General features: G+C 36.4%; 2 protein-coding genes across 2 annotated transcripts; one reads left to right on the top strand and one right to left on the bottom strand.

Annotated features, from left to right (window-relative positions):
- Positions 1 to 365: 365 nt before the first annotated feature.
- Positions 366 to 9,446, bottom strand: LOC147911193 (olfactory receptor 5M5-like). Its single transcript, XM_087428437.1, has 2 exons — positions 4,220 to 9,446; positions 366 to 3,077 (listed from the first exon to the last, which is right to left on the bottom strand). Exon 2 carries the CDS (start codon positions 3,049 to 3,051, stop codon positions 2,113 to 2,115), a length of 939 nt encoding a protein of 312 aa, XP_087284563.1. The 5' UTR covers positions 3,052 to 3,077; positions 4,220 to 9,446; the 3' UTR covers positions 366 to 2,112.
- A 5,298-nt stretch (positions 9,447 to 14,744) lies between these two features.
- On the top strand, positions 14,745 to 16,137 carry LOC147911192 (olfactory receptor 5M5-like). The gene is given in 1 exon segment (XM_087428449.1): positions 14,745 to 16,137. A coding segment is annotated over 1 exon segment (984 nt). The 3' UTR covers positions 15,729 to 16,137.
- The last annotated feature ends 5,213 nt before the right edge of the window (positions 16,138 to 21,350 follow it).

Below are 21,350 nucleotides of genomic sequence, written 5' to 3'. Positions count from 1 at the left end.
TAAAGGTGAGGGGAGGGAAAAGGTCAAGGAAATAATGATGGCAAAGATTGCATCATAAAATTGAGACTTCACAAGTACTAGCCACCAGTCTTAATCTTACATGCACCTTAAAATCCTGTCATTAAAATGTGACATTGGTGACAATCCCAACCAAATAAGAATACACCTCTAATTGTTGACTCTCTTTCACTCCAGATGAAAACTTGGTAGATGACAGAATTTATACTAAAAATTTAATGAGAAAGGTAGAGAGAATTCAAACCATGAAAAATTGATTATTTTCATTAAAAAGTAGGATTAGTCTGTTTTGCAACATTTATAATACCAAGAAAAATAAAGAAAATATGCAAAAGCAAAACAAAGTACTGAAAGAAAATATAAGACAATATCTTTATAATAGGAAAGAATTGTTTAGAGGAGGCATACAATGCAGAATGATAAAGAGAAGATTAATAAATTTGAACTACATTAAAATGAAAAACTTCTGCACCAACCACCAAATAAATACATCATGCACAAAAATGAAATACAAGCTACAAACAGATTGAAGACATATGCATTTCATATATCATTAAAATATTAGTACCTAGTACAGAATATATAAGGATCTATTACAAATGTAGGAAATAAAGATAAAATAACTCAGTTGAAAAGTGGACAATGAATATGGACATACAACCGAACAAAAAAAGAGGAATCTTCAAATAGCATCAAAGCATTTAAAAATACTTCACTTCATTTGTAATGATGATCCAAAAACTTCAACAAGAAATAAGAATCCATTTTGCACCCAACAGATTGGAAAACATTTTAAATGTCTGACAATATACTACGCTGACAAGATTGTAGAGTCAAGGACACTCGCACACTCCGTTGGCGGGAGAACAAATTGGTAGAGGGATTTAGCAATATCAACTAAATTTAAAGATGTTCATAGCTTATGACCCAGAATTTACCATCCTAGGTATATATTCGAGAAGAAATCTTGAACTGGTACATATTCAAAAGTTTGCAAGAGAGTGTATTGCTGGATTTTCATATTATCAAGAAAAAGGAAAAATGTATTCATCCATCAATAGCAGAGTGGATAAGATCTATTGTGGCACATTTATATATCAGCATAGAAGACATCAGTGAAAAATGCTGCTACACGAATCAGCATGGATAAATCAAACAATATTTAGTGAAAAATACAATAAATTGCAGAAGGACACGTAGAGTGATTTCATTTATATCAAGATTTAAATCTAGCAAAATAATGTTATATAATTCTGTGGATACATAAACACCAGTAAAACTCTGCATAGGGATAAATAACATAAAATTCATGTGAGACTTCAATGCAGGAAATGGAGAAATGAACAGAATCAGGCAGGGAGGACTCAATTTGAGAATATCTGCGTATCTGAAATGTCAGAAACAGACTTGGTGTTGTGTGAAAACTTAATAATGATTAGTTATGCTTACATAAGTGATCTTTAAGTTTGTATTTTTAGCTGTATGTTGGAAACACTCCATAATAAAAGATTAACAGGTGAAACCACAAAACCAGTTTTATGATGGGGATGCATATCGTTAAAAAAAAAGATCTTCTAAAGGAAATTTGCCATTCCATGAAAAGCCTATGAATTCTAAAGACATTTCTTAGAGTAGTAATCTGAGATACCAATAGATTTTTCATTGCTATACAGTTTGCATAAAAGGAAAAGAATTCACCTGACATGGTTGACAAGTTTATTGAAAATCATTTGGAAGTCATTAAGTACTATAAAAATATAATGGATGATATTGGTCATAGCATCATTTGGTGATTCTGACTTTTACACATTTTAACCAGTATGGGTATTATGGATGGATCATCTGGTCTTTATTGACTTTAGGGCAATAATGATGCTTTCTGGTCTTTCACTTTCTATGCAGCATTTTTGTTTTAATTCTAAGAGATGGTGCTGTAAACACTAGTAAATAATTTGACACATTCTTCCAAGACTCATATGCAAATTATAAAAGACAAAAATACTCCATAAAATAAAGTGATTTGTTAATTTAAAATGCTCATTAATTGGTCAAATAATATAGGTTTATTACATATCTGTGAACAAAACGCCTACTTTATTTAGCAAACAATGTCTTTTGGATCACTTTCATGATTGCTGTTTTAACATCTTTGTTCCACAAGCTATAGATAAAAGGGTTTAACATAGGACTCACAAAGATATAAAAAACAGCTACGATTTTCCCGTGTTCCACAGATGCCTCAGAAGGGGGCCTCAGATACATGCAGAACAATGTCCCGTAAAAGATGATGACAGCCGTCAGATGGGACCCATAGGTGGAGCAGGCCTTGCGTCTCCCCTCAGCAGAGCGCATATGCAGAATAGCTGTGAAAATGAACATGTAGGACATGAGGATGATGGTGAGAGAACAGGTAAGGTTGGAGCCAGCCACTACAAACATGGCAGTTTCTTTGACATGAGTATCTGAGCAGGCAAGGACTAGGAGAGGAGGGTCCGCACAGTAAAAGTGGTTGATTTCATTGGGTCCACAGAAGGAGAGAAGAAGCATCAGGATGGTCTGTGCCAGACCATTTGCAAAGCCATAAGTGTAAGGAGTAGCAACAAGAGAGAGGCAAACGCATCTGGACATTTTGCTACCATACAGCAAGGGTTTACAGATGGCCATGTAGCGATCATAAGCCATCACTGTGAGCATATAACAATCTGTGATCCCCAGGGCAATGAAAAAGTGGAATTGTATAAAGCAACCAATGAAGGAAATGGTTTTTCTTTTGGATAAAAAATTAACCAGCATCTGAGGAGTGACACTGGTGGCATAACAGAGATCTACGAAGGAGAAGTGACTGAGGAAGAAGTACATTGGAGTGTGAAGTTTTGGGTCACTTCTGATTAACAAAATCATGCTCACATTGCCGATGACTGTGATGAGATAGATGACTAGGAAAACCACAAAGAGGCCAGGCTGCAACTCAGCGCGATCTGTCAGTCCCAGGAGAACAAACTCAGTCACTATTGTGTAGTTTTTCTTTAACATTGTGTTTGCTTGGCTTCAAGTGAGGTCTAAAGTAATGGAAATAAAAATGCATTTGTCTTTTGTCGTTTCTCCATGACCCTCAACATGTCAGCTAATACTTCTTCCCCTTCTCTCAAACTTGCAAATACATGTTACATAAGTAAGCATGTGATTGATGTTTTAAATATCTAAATTAACATAGAGTTCCTTTATGTAAAGACAGTCATATTTTTAAATGCTTTTCTGCAAATGTTTTCATATTTGAAAAGCCTTTATGTTTTCTGCACATCTTTATCATATTTATTCAATTATAATTTCCTCAAACACTTTCCTTAAACGTTGTTTTCCTCTGAGATTGTAATCTTTTGTTTTTCAGTCTACCTTTTGATGTGGCATCTAAAGCATCTGTCATTGAGACCAATCTGAGCTGAATGGACTTAGGGCAGTGGAACTGACGGATGGCGTATATTCTTGTAAAACCAGGATCTGTCTACCCGCCCCTGTAAACTCAAGATCATTTTCAAGCTCTTCCCTCTCCCCGAAACGTGTGTCCATTTTCCCCACTCTAATCTACCTCAGGTGGCCATGATATCAACAAATTTTACCTTAACTCTTAGGACTCAGCTCAGGATCTCCTTTGTTTTGTATATTATTACCCGAAGAGAAAAAATTGGTTCACGGGGCACAAAAGAAAATCTTAGTGTTTTTGTATGAAAACAGAAATTTTTACAATACATAAATTATATATCCATATATCTATCCATATATAGAAAGAGAGAGAGAGAGATGGACAAACATAGACCGCTGTATGTGCATACATATATCAATGGTATTCAACGTTATTGTTTGGGACTGGGGGCGATTAGGGGAAAAATAATGTATTAAAGGGCTCCCTGGTGTGGCGGGAGAGGATAACGGAAACCAGGTTGACAAATATCCCCAGATCATAATGATTTTGTTGTAACTCTACCTCTTTTTAATTCTTGCAAAAATTGAGAAAAACTCTATAAAATGAATTCAAGTTCTTTAAAACATGTAAAAGGTCATACTGAAATCATAATCACAGTACCCACACAACTGAGACAGTACATAAGACATCATGAAGTGCATCCCCCAATGTTTCGGCAGAATAAAAGTGACCACAAAGACCCTCATGGAAAATTCTATATTTTCCTTCAGTAACACATACCCAGGTAGGACAACGTTGTACTGACTGTCGTCAATAGCTACAATGCCAAGGATGGAAACAGGTTACTTTGTAAGGCACTTTGTAAATCCATCACTCCAGCTTCCTTGGTTATTGCATTTTCCTATTCCGTGCATGAGATTTGGACTTATCGACTAGGGTAAAAAAATGTAAGACAAGTCACCTAAATCAATAAAATCATTTTGTGTTCTTTTTTTTATGTTTGTAAGATCATTGTCATAACAGACATATTCTCTTTGGTGCTGGGATGGTATTTTTAATAAGTATCTATTGAAACAGTCATCAAGAAATAATTAATATCAGCACTTATTTTTTTACTGTGGAGAAATGAGGCAATGTGAGCAATGAACATCCCATATAATTTAACTGAGAATTATACGGTAATAATTTTCCTTTAAAGAAAAAGAACACAACACCCTACACGATTTGAGCAAGGAAACCTCAGCGAGAAGTATTTGCATGTGGACAGAAGTAGCTCTGGGAAACCCGAGGCCTTACAGTCATGACATTCAACCTCACCTTGAGAATCTCTCATGTAGAGGTTTGCTGCCACTACCCATTCACCCAAAGAGTCTAGAAGATTGATCTTTAGCTTTAACATGTGTCACGTCTCCTTGGCGTATCGTTGTGGTTCAATTGGCAGTGGAAAAAGAAATTTCCAGAAGGCATCTTCACGAAATGCATTTTGAATTAATTTTAAATAATTAATAAAGATTATAAACCTAGAAGTGACCAGTTCTCCATGAAGGGGGTACAGATCACTAAATGATATGATGCGTATAATTATAAAGAGTAGCATTGTTAACTGGGAAAGAGCCAGAAAGATTACTTAATACCACTCCCTTATTTTTCTTCATGAAGCGAGAGAGAGTAAGCATGGTTAGTTCCTGCGAGTCAGCAGAGTGTAACAGTTACTGGGGTCTGCAGCCAGACTTCCTGGCTGGAAATCTCACATCCTCTAATTCCTAGCTGTGGGGCTTGGGCAAGCCATTCATCTCTCTGTGCCTGAGTTTCCTCAGGCGTAAAATTTGGTTATTAATAGCAACTTCCTTCACGTGTGGCAGTTAATCCCAGTAAAACTTTTAAAATATGTCTGACATGTATTGAGCACTTAATAGGTTGTAGCTACTATTACAATTTGGTGAAAAATGCAGGTCTAGTCTAAAACAAGACTCAACATCAAAGTGTGAGCTCCTTGGGGACAAGGAGTTTATCTAATCTATAGCTACAGCTTCAGTGACACCTAGAACAGTGCTTTCCCAAGTGGAGGTAATCACTAATTATTGATGGAATGATGTTCTCTTTGGTCTAGTTCCCTTTCATGATAAGTACTGCTCCACTGTGCATTTGTAAATACTTGTACTCTGAGAGAATAGTAGAATTTAATTCAAGATATTTGCTAATTCATCAGAATATGTTTCAGCTCATAATTTTATTTTTATTGATTAAAATATTTATTTCAGATTCCAAAATATATTTTAAAAATACCTAATCCTACCTGTGAAAGAAGAGTGATTTCCCAGTGAGAACATGGGTATAAAGAACCTGAAGACTTGTAATGTCATTGTCACATAGGGACCAAATCCCTATGGTTTAATTATTTCTAGCAGAAAGTCAGACTATGAGCAACCACTCTCTTTTTATTCTATTGAAAATTCTAAACTCATTGAGAACATGATTTTTGCCCACTCCCGGGTATCATCAGGGACTCAAATCTCTGAAGAATGATACAGCAATGGGATTCATTATTTATTTCAATTTACGCCTGAATGTCTTAACATTTTTTGACTTGGGGGAATCATTAAGTTCTCATGTTTACAACATATAAGATAGAATAATGCATGGTATAGGGAGTAAGTTTTGGAGTCCAGAGGACTATTGGAAGATAAATAAACTTTTGTTGAATTTGGAGTTGTTATTTACAGATTCCGAGTCTCGTGCTTTATTTTTCAATAAATATTTTCAATTCCTATTTTTCAATAGGAATAATAATACATAACTACAGGAATATTGTACATATGTGGATAACATGGATGTGCTAATGATTCTTCCTTGGTCACCCTACCCCAGCCAGACCTATTGTCTTTTTTCTCTACCTTGCTCTGTCCACCTGGAGTTTTACCCTTAGGGGTCACATCAATAGAGCTCCTTTGGTGTATAGTTTTCAGCTGAGTTTGACCAATGGGAGAAACCACCAGGATGTCACAAGTGGGAGGAAAAGAACAAAGTAGCTCAGTTTCCTTCTCATTCTCTCTCAGCTTCACAATGAAGGTGCTAGAGTGGCTGCAACCTTCCAGGGAAAACTCCTGCAGAGGTGTGTGTTGGGGTGGCTAGGGACTTTCTTCCTGGTTCTAACTCTCATTGGGCTCTGGTGACATATGCCACTGCCCAGCCATTTCAGGACTAGGGGTGGAAATTGCTTTCTGCAATTAGCCTCCAGGTGCTTCAACTGCGTTGACTGATTTCTTTAACTTCGCTTGTATTCTCTGTCATTTCCTCAAATTCTCTTCAGTTAAACTGTTTGCATAGAATTTTGTTTTATTCCAAGTTCCTGACTCAGGCCAGAGCAGCACATAGTAGTTTTTAAATAAATGTTGCAGTGGAAGTAATAGCTATAATCATAATTATTGTAATAATGATTATTTATTTTGATAAAATTTTGGGATATTTCTGGGTTCACCATTGTTGGAGCTTAAAGGGACTATTGAATCATCTGGATCCTGAATTAACTGAGGACTACACACAGGAGTCAGATATTTAAATTCCTAGCATTATCAAAGGTAAACTTGGATTTGAAAATCTGGCTTAGACATACTTTTCTGTTTCTTTCCTCTGAACTGAAGTCACCTACACAAGCAGAGCAGTGGGAAAACTTTTGTTCCCTCTTTCCCTTTCCAGAGCCATGACCAGTCAGCGTGTCTGATTGACACCTGTGTATCAATCCCATAAAGAAGAAGCAGATGCTTTGTATTGAAAAACCAGGCAGCTGCAATGATCCTTTTCATAATCTCACCAATCTCCATTCACCCTACTGAGGTAGATAAGTGGGGAGCGTAGCGAGAAGAATGCAAAGTTTCCTCTAAGACCTTCCCCTCCAAGGTCATTTAGAAGCCTCCGCCTCCATCCTTTGTATCACATTTGGCACCCTCTTTTATCTGCTTATGCATTCCAGAAATCCCTGAGTCTTCCTAGATTTCCTGCTCTCATTCCCACTCCCTCCCATAGACTATATCATCTCCATGACTTTTTAGATAACTCAAGTCAAATTTTCCCACATGAAGAAGGAGGAGGAGAAGGAGAAAGGAATTACAGCAATAGAGAGGAACTTGAGAAAAGCTTGCAATGATGCTTTGCAAGTATTGATAGGGGCCGGCCCGGTGGCATAGTGGTTAAGTTTCCGCACTCTGCTTCGGCGGCCTTGAGTTTGCAGGTTTGGATCCTGGGCGCGGACGGGTGCATTGCTCATCAAGCCATGCTGTGGCGGCATCCCATGTAAAGTAGAGGGAGATGGGCATGGATGTTAGGCCAGGACCAATCTTCCTCAGCAAAAAGAGGAGGATTGTAGCCCAGGGACAATCTTCCTCACACACACACACACACACAGACACACACAAAAGTATTGATAGGTCATTTGTCTTAAAATCTTACAAAATTTTATTGATTACTTTCTTTAATAAACATTTCAACTTTGGGGAAATGCTGTAAATGGGAAGTGCATGATGTGAGGAAAAAACTCATAGGCTCTCACCACTTTTTGTCTCCTCCATCACTATCACCCTGGTACCAGACGCAATCTTTTTTGCCTGGAAACTATGAAACTGTAATAGCTTTTAGTGGCCACCCCTGTCTTCTCCATAAGAAATCTATATATTCATACATTTTCAAAACTGTCTGAAACATGGCTACCCATAAATATAATTACTCGCTAAACATCTTAATGAACCCATATGGTTTGGCGTGTTTTCAGAGCCAGCCCAGAAATATCTAAGAGAATAATATTTGATTTGAAACCTCTCTCTGTCTGTGTCCTTGAAAAAAATTTTTAATGTCTCCAAGCTAGAGGATTTTTATCAGTAAGAAATAAATTATAATATCTCTATCACCAGGATATAATGAGTTACATAAACTTTGTTTTTCCTTGGTAGTGAATACAGATATGCATTTAAAATGCTTAGCACGGTGGTGGCTGGTATCTAGTAAATGCTCAAGAAGTGACAGCAGTTATACTGAGAGAGTGGCAAATGTGTTCGCTCTACAAGCAGTTGATGTGAAGAACATGTGGAAATGCGGCTTTTTCCATTCTCTGTACGTGCTCTGCTCTTCCACAGGAGCCCCATCCCGCTGAGCAGAGATGCGGGGAAACAAGATTGCAAAGAATGTTTTCTACAGTGAATCGTCCATACAAACAACTAATTCTATTCGTCCAATCTGAATTGAGGAAAATCCAGAAATAATTTCAGCTACTAAAGGCATGTGTACAGAGTTTATAATGTTGAAGTTGATTATAAAAATATTTGCAGGGTCATCAACAATGGACCGATTATCATAGATTTGTTGAGCAAATTCAAATTTTTATAATGAACATAATGTATCACTTTAGGTGAGAAAACAATTTTTTAATGTATTTCTTCTAACCAACATACTCAACGAAGGATTTGACAGTAGCATGACTTTAGGACTAAGTGTTATGAAATATGAGATAATTATCATAGTAGAATCTTCACCCATCTCAATTAACCAACTAGGCAGAAAGACATTTTTTCAGAATGAAAAATAAAGAGTGCATATAAGTTTGTTTTATTTTTTTTTAACTAGCAAGATTTTTGCCCATCTGACAAATGCTTTTATTTATTCTTTGCATGTTCATGGCAACTGGTAATAAATATTGTGCTTGTTTCTCTTTTGTCTTTTCAGAAAAAAATGTAATGACAAAATACCTTTAATTAGCCTATGGCCTGGGTCCTTATGTCAAGATATAATTACATATCACACGGATTTGTGACGTGTGGCTTTCTTTTAAAGAGTGGCTTTGGACTTAGAACAGTCAATAATTTAAATAACTCTCTTGATTGATCTTTCTCTTTAGGCAAACGCCCAGTCCTTCACGTTGTAATCCTTTTTCTCCTTTTATAACTTAATGAGGCCTCCCATCACTGGGGAAGGGGGGCTTTGATCTGCATGCATAATCTTTGTGCTTCTCTCTGATCTGCATGGTAGTGTTTGCTCTGCTGTCGCCCACCATGACAAGTGAAGCTTGGGGTCATTACTTGCTCTTGGCTGGACACAGCCTGCTCATCTTCCCTGCTGACCCAGCTGCACTTTGGTTCTTGTGGGAACTACAGACCCCCTGATGTCTGCCCCTCACATTCATTCACAATTGGCCTGGGAAGTCTGCTGTGCAGTACTCAGCTTCACTGGTGCAACACGTCCCAGTCATCAAATTTTAGCTATTTTCATAATTCCACGTTAGGGATATGCTGGAAATTTGGAAATTTGGGTATGATCCACGCCACAAGGACACTAAAGAAACTGTGGGGGTATTAACTCAAGTCCAAGTGGGAAGGCTTAAGTAAGATGAACTTTATTAAATGCTTAAATGCTTACGTTGACTTTACTGTGGCTACCCAACAAACTGATTCAGAGCTAAAGCCTACAGCAAGGAGATTGGGGCAGCCTATCTCAGAGAGATCTCCTAAGGCCTTAAATTTTCTTTTACTTTTTTCTATCTACTCACTAGTAGGCCAAAAGTTGAGGCTTTGGGCTCTTTACTCTCTCTCTGTCATAATCTACATTTTTTGTGTGTGTCACGCATTAATGGTGGATGGAGTTCAGAAGAGGAAGATTGGCTTAATCATAAGAAAGGTGTAACAGTACTATATGATCTTTGTGGTGATTTATAATAATAGTGTTACTATGAACCTGGCCCAAAAGTACTAGGATTTTACTCTGATTTCAAATACTAATGTAGATAAGAAACAAAGAGAAAATATTAAGGTAGATAATGTACATCAAGAACCATAAACTAAACATAGCTTTGTATAAGCAGTCCATGCTAATAAATCTATTTAAAATAATTTCATTTAAACTAACATTTCAATTAGATATGAGAGTCTAAAAACTGATTCCCTGCCACTTGGAATTTAATTCATGAGAAGTGATCTTAGATTACTAGTGAAAATGAGATAAATTACTGTTTACATGAAAGACCACTAATTCACAACCCTCTGCCTAGCATCACTGTTTAGTTATTCATTCAATAACATTGAATTCTTTATTCACTAAATATTAACTGGGCATCCAAAATTTTATACCGATGACTACAGGGGGGTATCAAATGAAATGACACTTATTCTGCCCTAAGAGCACTTACCATCCTGTAAAAGAAATAGATTTATAAAAGGAGTCAAGTACCACAAGACAGGCAAAGAAAACCCCCACAGGCATTCAGAAGAGGGAAAGACTATTCCAGCTGAGGATATGATGAGCAGAGTCATGGCAAAGATCTTTTCATTATAAAGAATGGAATACTTTATATCTGCCCTAGACTTGATCCCTATATCAAAACCACTACTATGTGTCTTTGCATTTACCAACAGACACTGTGTGCATCTAATGATTCACCCATAAATTAGGATCCCATCCATTAAGATGTGACTATTAAAACACCTCCAGCGTCAGTTGCAATGATGTCCCAAAGGTGACTTCTTGATGAATGCTTCAGGGATGAGTCTCACAAAGTTAGCCATTCAGCTATAAATCCTTCTACTTTGGGGAACTTTGAGGAGGCTAAGAAATCACTATCCCTCCACAGGTAAGTCTGATAGTTCTGAAAGTCAATAATTCTAAGAAATATTGTTTGATTTCTTATTATTTCCTCTTTTGAACAAAAAATAGAATAAGTAGTGACCCTAAGAACTGCCACATTAAGACAAAATCATAGGCAGACAGATTGCAGACTCTTTCTGGCAAAGATAGCAGGTGACTTGTGATATATTAGGAGGTCAGGCAGGCCTTGCGCCATAGCATCCCTGGCCTTAGTTACAGATCCATTTCACAATACAGCAAAGATTTAGAGTAGGCTTCTACGGTGAGCTTTAGCCAATTGTTGGAATTCAGAAAGTCCATACATCATACTTCCCTTTTTACTCGTATTTCTCCTCCAATTCTAGAGCCTTAGAGATTGACACAAGAAAATATACTCCCACTCCATATGCTTTGAATAATTTCCCACACTTATTATTAAAAGTTTAAAGAGATTTTGCTAAATGAGTGTAAGTTTAAAGGTGAAAAGAAAAAAAAAAGTAAATGTGAATACTTTTCCTTCTTCAACTGAAGGGCTTCTCTCAGGTTTTTCCAGTTCACTTTTGTGCTGAAATGTGATGGCGTTGCTATATCCAGGATGACCAAAACAAGTTTACGATGCTTAGTTCAAAGGGAATACAGTTTTCTCTAATATGTTTGTGTCTTTTCCCAACATTTTTATGGATTTTATTGACCTTTCAACTTAACCATCCCATTTGGCCTAAGTTCTCAGGAAAGATTGCATAGGGCTTAAAGATTTTTAGGTTTCTTTCCCCTGCATTGAAGATAGATCTTTAGTTCTTTCCTACAGTAAGCATAATTGTAGCTCTTTTCAATAATTCTGTTATTTGACTTATACATTTAATGAACATCTTCTTTTGGAATATCCTTATTCCTTTCATTTTCTCACTCACTTTCCACTTGGAATGAGAGAGAAGCACTGAATGAAGAAGGTATCTTAACAATTTGGAAGGTATCCGTCTAGTGGAAGTCCATGGCATTGTGGGCTATGCTATGTGAGATGGGACTGAAACATTCTCAGACACCATTCAACACAAATGATCTGCACCAGTGTTCTTAAAACTCTGAATATTTTAGTGAGAACGATGAGACACAAGTTGTTCTCCACTCCCACACTTCAGCTTATAACTTGAAATATAACTATACTAAATCTACTTTCACAACTGGTGTTTCTCCATATGAATCCCAGAAATTAAACCCTGGACTATGTGTAATAAATAATAGAATGACATGATCCTTAATGAGAAAATTTACTTCCTTTTCCTTCCATTTCTTGAGTGCAAGAAGACTTTGAGATAAGATCATGGAGATTCTCAGAAAGATTCTCTCTTTTCAAGCTTCCTAAAACAACAGAGTACTATAAGAGCTAAAGTTAGGGGCTAGGGTATTTCCTTCTTCAAACTAATGGAGAAAAATTTTGTGTACATTAATGACAGGAAGTTCTATACTGAAGGGTACTTTGTCGCAATACCTCAGAATCCACCATAAGGGGAAGGTGTAAATGATCAGAGGGTAAAACCATGTGATAATAACTCTTTTCTTTGGTTTAAACACGTTGTTCCAATGATCTCATTCAGTGCTTCATCCTGGCTGTGCATTAAAATGATGTAGAAAGCTTGTTAAAATGTACCAATGTGTGTGCCTCACCTGGGACCCAAATGTCAGTGTTTTTAAAACTCCCACACCTGAACTTAATGTTAAGCCAGAGTTGAAAACCTGTTAAGTGTTTTAGATTTGTGTTAGATTTGTGAATGTATGATTTAATAAAGCAACACAGTTATTTTTGAAAGGTGTGAACTTTCTATGTCCTCCTGGCCTTGCAAAATTTGCTGTAGTAATTAAAGGTAACTCATTTTTTTCAGTCTCCAGTAAATTTCCACCTGTTTCCAACAGTCTAACCTGCAAGTTATAAATGTCAGTTATCAAGGTTTTGGTCAGGCACCATTTTCACTAGCTTGTGTTATTAAATGAACCCCCAACGGTGCTCCCTCCTGTACATTGTTTACATGGCAGCTGGAGTGTCTTGTACTAACTCAATCTCCACTAGTAACATTAAGGAGGTAAGAAATCTACATACCATGAAAAATCAACTGATGTGAGTTGGCAAATCTACCTCATTGATTTATTTATTCAACTAATGGATACTGCGTGTCGCCTGTGATTCAGGCACCTGTCCAAGTTCCAAAGGTCTGGGGATATGGCACAAATAAATTTCCTGCTCTCATGTGTATAAATTCTGATGGAGGCAACAGACAAAAAATATGAAAATATAAATTATTTGTGTAAATAATAATTTTAGAATTGATAAATGATACGAGAAAAACAGATCATGGTGCATGATTAACAAGCTATTTGGAATGAAGCTAACTTAGACAAATGGCTGGGCAATGCTTTTCAGAGGAGGTGTCATTACAAGAGAGATCTAAATGAAGTAATGAAATGAGTCACTCAAAGATCTGAGGGAAGAACATTCTAAGCAGAGGGAACAGTTTGTGCAAAGGCCCTCAGGTGGGAATATGCTCAGCATGTTCAAGAAACAGTTATAAGGTTAATGTGGCAGGAGAAGAAGTACTGAAGAGAAAGTGGTCAAAGAGTTTGGAGAGGTAGATGGGACGGAATCACTAAGTCCTTTAGGCTCTGCCATGTTTCTTAGAAAGTTTAGATTTCGGCCCAAGTATGATGGAAAATCTTGGACCATTTCACCAAGTCAGTAACACGATGTCATTTATGTTTATAAAGACCACTGGCTTGCATTGGGAGATAGAGGATTTCACGTGTGGAAGAAGGAAGATCACTGTAGTAGCTTTGGCAAGAGATAATTTTGTCTTAGATCCGACTGGTAGCAGAGGAAATGCTGACAAGCTCTTTTAAGATGCAACGTGCAATATTTGGAAGGTGGAGAAAACAAGACCTCCTGGTAGTTTAGATTAAGGATGTGAAGTCAAAGGTATGAGATAAATTGAAATAGTAATATTAAATATGTATGAGATATAAAATAAATTGGGACACTGTACAATAAACAGAGATTACCAAGAGGAAAGGGCATATTAAGTGAAGAAACAATCCAGATACCGGGTGTTGATTTAGAACAAAGGAGACGGGACGGACAGAACTCCAAGGGACCAGGAGAGGTTCACTGCTGTCAGAAAGTAAGAAATGAGGTAGAAACTGAACCTGAATAAACACACAATAGGCTCTCAAGAATTATATGCTGCTCCAGTTACAGAAGGTTTGCCTCTGCTGACAGTGATGGAACCAGTCTACAGAGAGTCATCCATTCTCCCTGTTCCCCGATCAACAGTTTATGCCGTGATCCACGGCAGTGGTAGCCATGTTTGAGGATCAGGGGTTCTGACCCCATAGCCTATTTAGGGACACCAGTGAGCTAAGACAAATTCTGTGTGTGCCAGCCAAGTTAAGGTGGGGGTTGCACAGCAGCCAGCAAAGCATGGTGCATGAATTGCAAAATATGTTTTCCACTACAGTGTCCACTTGAATCAGCACCACCAGCCACCTGAAGGCATCTCTTGACAGTCTTCCATCTCTGAGGGAAATAGTAACCTATTTAAACCTCTCTTTTCAAAACCAGTATGTTTTAGGGTACATTTATCTTGTCTATTCTTGGATTGCATGCAATTTATTTCTCTCTTTATACCTGAACAATTATCTTCTTTTATTAGAGAATATGAAGATAGAAAAAGTTCCCCAATGCAATGGCACTGAGACAACTGACTTCATTCTTCTGGGACTGACAAGCCGACGAGAGCTGCAGCCCATCCTTTTTGTGGTGTTTCTCCTGATTTATCTCGTCACCGTGACAGGGAACTTTGGATTGATTTTATTAATCAGAATTACTCCCGGGCTGCAAACCCCCATGTACTTTTTCCTCACCCATTTAGCATGAGTGGATATTTTTTATTCCACTAATGTCTCTCCTCAGATGCTTGCTCATTTCCTATCTGAGAAGAAAACTATTTCCTACGTGGGGTGTCTGATCCAATGTTTTGTTTTTGTGACTCTGCTCCTTACTGAATATTACATGCTTGGTGCCATGGCCTATGACAGGTACATGGCGATCTGCGGTCCCCTGTATTACAGCAGCAGAAGGTCCAGGCCACTTTGCATCTGCCTGGTCACTTTCCCCTACCTCTGGGGTTCTATGGTGGGCACAATGCCGGTGATATTGACCTCTCGCTTGTCCTTGTGTGGACCCAACACTATCCACCATTTCTACTGTGCTGACCCTCCCCTCTTAATGTTGACATGTTCTGACACTTACATAAAGCAAACATCCCTATTTGTGTCTGCAGGGATTAACCTCACAGGTTCCCTACTCATCATCGTCGTCTCTTATGTTTTCATTTTCATCACCATTATGAGGATCCATTCCAGTGAAGGGCAGCGCAAAGCCTTCTCCACCTGTGGCTCCCACCTGACGGCTGTCACTATGTTCTATGGGTCCCTATTCTACATGTATCTGAGACCAGCAAATCAGCAGTCTGTTGAACAAGGGAAAATTGTGGCCATGCTTTGCATTTTTGTGAGTCCCATGCTGAATCCATTTATCTACACCCTGAGGAACAAGGATGTGAAACAGGCTTTGAGAAGAGTGTTTATGAGAAACCTTGGTATAATGGAGAAAAGTTCCATTTTGACACTCTCCCAATGAATACTAAAAAAAGAATCTCAAAAACAATCAAAAAGTATCCCTTGTTGGTGGTGCCTGAATGCACTTCTCTGGAATAAGAATGATGTTCTTTATGTACGCATAGCTTGGCATCAATTGAGAGTCTAATGGAAAAAATGAATGGAAAAGAAATTGGAAATGATGATTGATAGGAAACACAAGAGTGGAAGTCAGTTGTTTGTAATAATGCAGGGTCATGTTTTCAGTCTCATTCAAGAACTCATTTCCACTTGGTTATTTAGCAGATAAATTCTTCCTTTCACTTCCTAGGTCATCAGTGTTGAGCATCCCTGAGCCATCTTGTCAGCAAAGAAAGTGCTTTACAATATATTTCCTCGATATGAAAATGACTTACTTTTGTACAATATATTACAGAGTTTCCTTTAATGAAAGCTGATTATCTTCTCAAAAAATCTCATATCTCTAATTTTGGATGTTTGGTCTCAATACATTTTTGGCATATTTTTATGTCTACTTCTCTTGAATATAAAAACATGTGTTTAATTTTTTCAACAAAGAACCTGATATTTTACATTTTAATAACCCAAGGATTTGTTTCATTAGTTTCCTTTAATCAAAACTGATACCTTTATTAATGGGAGATAACCATTCCTGATTTAGAATTTTCATGTCTTACATAAGAGGTTTATATCATTTTGTTCCTACAATATTAACAATTATTTTTTCTATAATATTATATGTTACCTTTCATTTTGTGTCTACTCACAAACTGTTTTAAAATAACCACTATTCTACTATGAATGAATTTGTTTTCAGTGTTTTACAACTAAATAGTAGAATAAGCATATTCTAGATTGTTTGATACTCTTTGAAACTGGTCTTTATTTAAGAGCATGATATAACAACATTGATGTGAAACATTTTAGTACATCACTACCTTAATATTTAGGAGAGTGTTTATTTTTCCCTCTTTAGGAAAATCTTTATGCACATAAGTCATTACTTCTGATCAGTTATTGTATTAAGATAGATTTCCAGAGATTTGTTCTTACTTATTTTTATATTTCTTTATTTTTGCATGTAGCAATGTGTGAAATCACCGCCAGCAAAAGAGTACCCTAGTTTCCCTATATCCTCAAAGGCATTGGAAGCATTCAATTGAGTGTGTGTATGTGTGAATATAGTAGATGTAAATTCAGTACAGAAAACATTTATGCAGCAGATATAATTTATTAGAACTTAACATTAATTTATTTTACTTTTTCTCAATTTCATAGTATGCTAGCTACTATGATGGTAATGTTTAAGTTTTTTTTTTTTTAAAGATTTTATTTATTTATTTATTCTCCCCCCAAAGCCCCAGCAGATAGCTGCATGTCACAGCTGCACATCCTTCTAGTTGCTGCATGTGGGACGCGGCCTCAGCGTGGCCGGAGAAGCGGTGTGTCGGTGCGCGCCCGGGATCTGAACCCCGGGCCGCCAGCAGCGGAGCGCGCGCACTTAACCGCTAAGCCACGGGGCCGGCCCCGGTAATGTTTAAGTTTGAGAAGAAAAAGAAAAAAGCTTTTATTTGAAGGAACTTTCTTTTGAGATGGAAACTTCCTGAGTAAAGGAATAATTAGGTTTCCAGATTTAAAAGCAGTAGATAGAGATATTCACGTACACCATGCCTCATTCCTAACAAACAATTAAGTACAGCTTTGTTTACCATTGAACATCTCAACCTATTCAGAAGCACAATAATTTTCGGGAGACAAATAATAGAAGTTGTAATTAGAAGAAAACTGGATGATCATCCTATTCAATACTGTTATAGAACAGATTTTTTTGTGTGTGGGGAAGATCAACCCTGAGCTAACATCTGTTGCCAATCCTCCTCTTTTTGCTGAGGAAGATTGGCCCTGGGCTAACATCCGTGCCCATCTTCCTCTACTTTAATTGGACGCCGCCACAGCATGGCTTGACAAGCAGTGTGTCGGTGGGCACCTGGGATCCGAGCCTGCCAACACCGCGCCACCAAAGCCGAGTGCGCACACTTAACAGCTTACACAACCAGGCCGGCCCCTAGAACAGGTTTTGAATCCCTACTTTTTCCTACTTTCATATTCCAATTCTAACATTAATAAATAAAGATCTTTTAATTTTATATCCTGGGATCTGGATGATATTGGAAATATGCACTTTGTTGTTTGTTTGTTTCTTGATTATAAAAGCAATAATTGTTTGTCATGGGGAATTGGTACACAGATATAAAGTTTCACTTTTCCTTAATCCTAGTATTTTACAAAGTTAGCATAGTGTATATATTGTTGTACCGTTTCTTTTTCATAAAAAGCAGTATAAAATAATTTGCCTGTGTCTTAACTGAGAAATTCTTCATTTTAATGTGTGTATAACATTCAAATGCAAAAAAATTTGTCACGCAATAGTCATACTCTCCTTAGAGTCACAACCAACACACCCTTCCAGGGGTTCTAGTTATTTACAGCCATCATACTGCCTATGCTTAACCGGTTATTAAATGCAGGAGTCCTCACTTTGCACAGTGCTATGGAAACTGAGTTCCATGAAAGCAAAGACACATTTCCAGTCTGTAGATGGTCCAGTTTACCAGCACCACGCAAAATGAGGGCTGCTCGTGTTAATATATCATTTGTTTCCCTTTCCTCAATTATAAAAAAAATCTTAGGAAAATCTCCCAAGTTTCTTATTATACCTTCAGCACGTTTTTAAAATTGGAATGCCTGAGTAAAACTGTACAAACATTTTTGACTCTTAAAAACATAAGGAGAGATGAATTTCCAGAGAAACTGTATAATTTTATTTTTCTAACATCAATGTATAAAAGTGCAGTTTTTTGAAATCTCTTAAATGTAGATACTAGACAGAATAATATTTCAATTCATATTTTTGATTACTAACAATTTATTCATTAATTTTAGCATTTTTGTATTTTTATTAATTTTCAGTTCATAGCCTTTGAAATGCATTTATATGTTGGTGTTTAATGCTTCAAATGATTTCTATAAACTTACTGTATCTTAGTATTATTATCACTTTATCTTATGTGTGACAAAATCTTTGTCAAATTGTTAGAGCTGCTTATTTTAAATTATTTTATGGTCAAAATGAAGTAACTTTTCTATTGGGAATTTCTCAGTCTGCTATTAAGCTCAGAGACATTTTCTTCTGATTATTGAAATGTTTAATATTTATTTGAATTTTGATCAAATTGTTTTTGCGGATTGTTTTCAGTGATTGAATGACTCACAGTTGAGGAGTTATGTGTGGACATGACAGTTCTTTTGGGGGATAGTTGTTGGCAAAAAGCAAATCCAGATACAGATAAGATTCTCTATTTAGATATCTTTGTGGAAACTATATTGCATCATGGACACTGGGATGGTGCAAAAATAAATGTATGTGTACAACTGTTAATAAATAAACAGCATTAATGTGCCAAAGTTGTATGCTTTTCTCCTCATTTATAGGCCACCATCACCTCTCCACCTTTCTAGTAAAAATACTTAACTCACCTGTAACCTTTCAGCCCTAAGCAGTCCTCTCTGTGGCCTCCGTGCCACACATCTCCCCATCGGATCTGGGGACCAAGCTATAACAATACAATTAATACTAAAATATTTTTCCACATTTTTCACATAATTTACTATGGGTATGTGTTGTATGTGTCGCCACATATGATATTGTATATGTGTGCATATTCTTCTAAATTGAACTATTGTATGCATAATTTCTGGGTTAAAAATATCAGGTAGCTAAAAGCACCTGATTTTCATTCTCCTAATGTAAATTTGAAAAGCAAAAATAACAAAGATGGAATTTCTCTACGAGAAATTGAAACATTTAGGGGACCTGCCCGGTGGCATAGCTTCGTCGGCCCGGAGTTTGTAGGTTCTGATCCCGGGCACGCACCGACGCACCGCTTGTCAAGCCATGCTGTGGTGGCGTCCCATATAAAGTAGAGGAAGATGGGCATGGATGTTAGCCCAGGGTCAATCTTCCTCGGCAAAAAAGAGGAGGATTGGCATCAGATGTTAGCTCAGGGCTGATCTTCCTCACACACAAAAAGAAATTGAAACATTTTAAATCTACATTAATTATAAGAATTTGGTTTAAAATATGTATATAGATTGGTCAAAGAAAAAATAGAAATGGATTCATTCAGTATACAATGAAGATAACATCACAAATTAATGAAAAGTAAAGCGTTGCTTAATAAATAGAAGGAAATGGGTTAAAATGTGAGAGAAAAAGTTATATACAATAGTACAACATACAACAAAATTGTATCTAGAATAACTCAAGGTATTCCTATAATATATAGCCACAAAAAATCAATAACATAATATAGATACTTGCTTATTTAATTTTAGGATGGAGAAAATCCACAAAGCAAAACAAAAAGAGACAAAAATTTTCCAAATAAAAATGTAAATATTCTTCATGTGAAGAATATTGGAAACAACATGAACTGTAATCATCAAGCTGATGTATATATTTCATTTGTTAAACATATATTTCAATTCTTTTTCTGTTCAAATTAAAATAGAAAGCTTGCCTAAGAATTTCAGTTGAGACAATAAAGAAGCAAATTATCTTAAATAATATTTCTTAATATTAATATAAGTACAGTGAAATGGTTACTTTCAAACGTTACTAATCATACATGTAAATGGTTGATGCTTTCTGAAGAAAAATTTACCCATAGAAAAATTTAACAAGGGCTTTAAAAGTGTTCAAAGCATTTAAGTCAGCAATTCCACATTTAGGAATCTATCCTAGAGAAATAACAAGAGGGATATGGAAGTAAATATACGAGTCTATCATAACAACAATAGGATATATCAACATGATGGAATAATTGTTTGCAAGATAAAGTGGAAAAAAATTAACCAAATGCAGAGAACAACTCTCTTTTAATAGGAGATTGCAAGTAAATTTTACTTTCATTCCAAAATTGAAACTAAATTTTATTGCAAAATTTAAAAATCTTTTAGTATTTTTCAATTTGCTTCTCTACAACTATGTATTATTTTTGTAATTAACTTCAAGTATGATTTAATTTTGTGTATTATACCACATTGAAAATAATGTTCACTAGAAATATTTAGCCTATATGAAAATACAAACATACTCTCAAGTGAAAATCAATGTTAAACCTTGCATATGGCAAATGATTCCAATTTCGTTTTAGGAATTAGAAGAATATATACACACACCAATTTATTAAGAAAAATATAAGAAAATTCAAACAGAAGCTGTCCATTGGTTTAGGACACATCACTGACAAATGTTACTTCCTCACCACTGTCTGTATTTTCGGTTATTTATAGTGAACATGTTTGATAGAATCAGCCTTATTCAATCAACTGAGACTTAAGAATAGAGTTCAGTTTTCTAAAACTGCATGTCATCTGAGTGATTTTCTGGAAAATTATTTGAACACAGAGTAAATATAGCAGTTGATTTCATGTGAACATTTAGTATCACGGTCTAAGTTAAAATCAAGGCACACAATATTAGAATACCAGACATTTAAGACAATTTAAAGAAATTTTAATATACGTCTCAATATGCAGCCATCTAGTTGAATAATAGTGCATAGATTAATGAAGATGATTT

This window comes from Ceratotherium simum, unplaced genomic scaffold, assembly GCF_057802395.1.
Source record: "Ceratotherium simum simum isolate JZ-2026a unplaced genomic scaffold, ASM5780239v1 HiC_scaffold_48, whole genome shotgun sequence".
Classification (NCBI taxonomy): Eukaryota; Metazoa; Chordata; class Mammalia; order Perissodactyla; family Rhinocerotidae; genus Ceratotherium; species Ceratotherium simum.
Note: the sequence above shows the minus strand (reverse complement) of the source record. Positions and strands in the feature narration are given on the sequence as shown.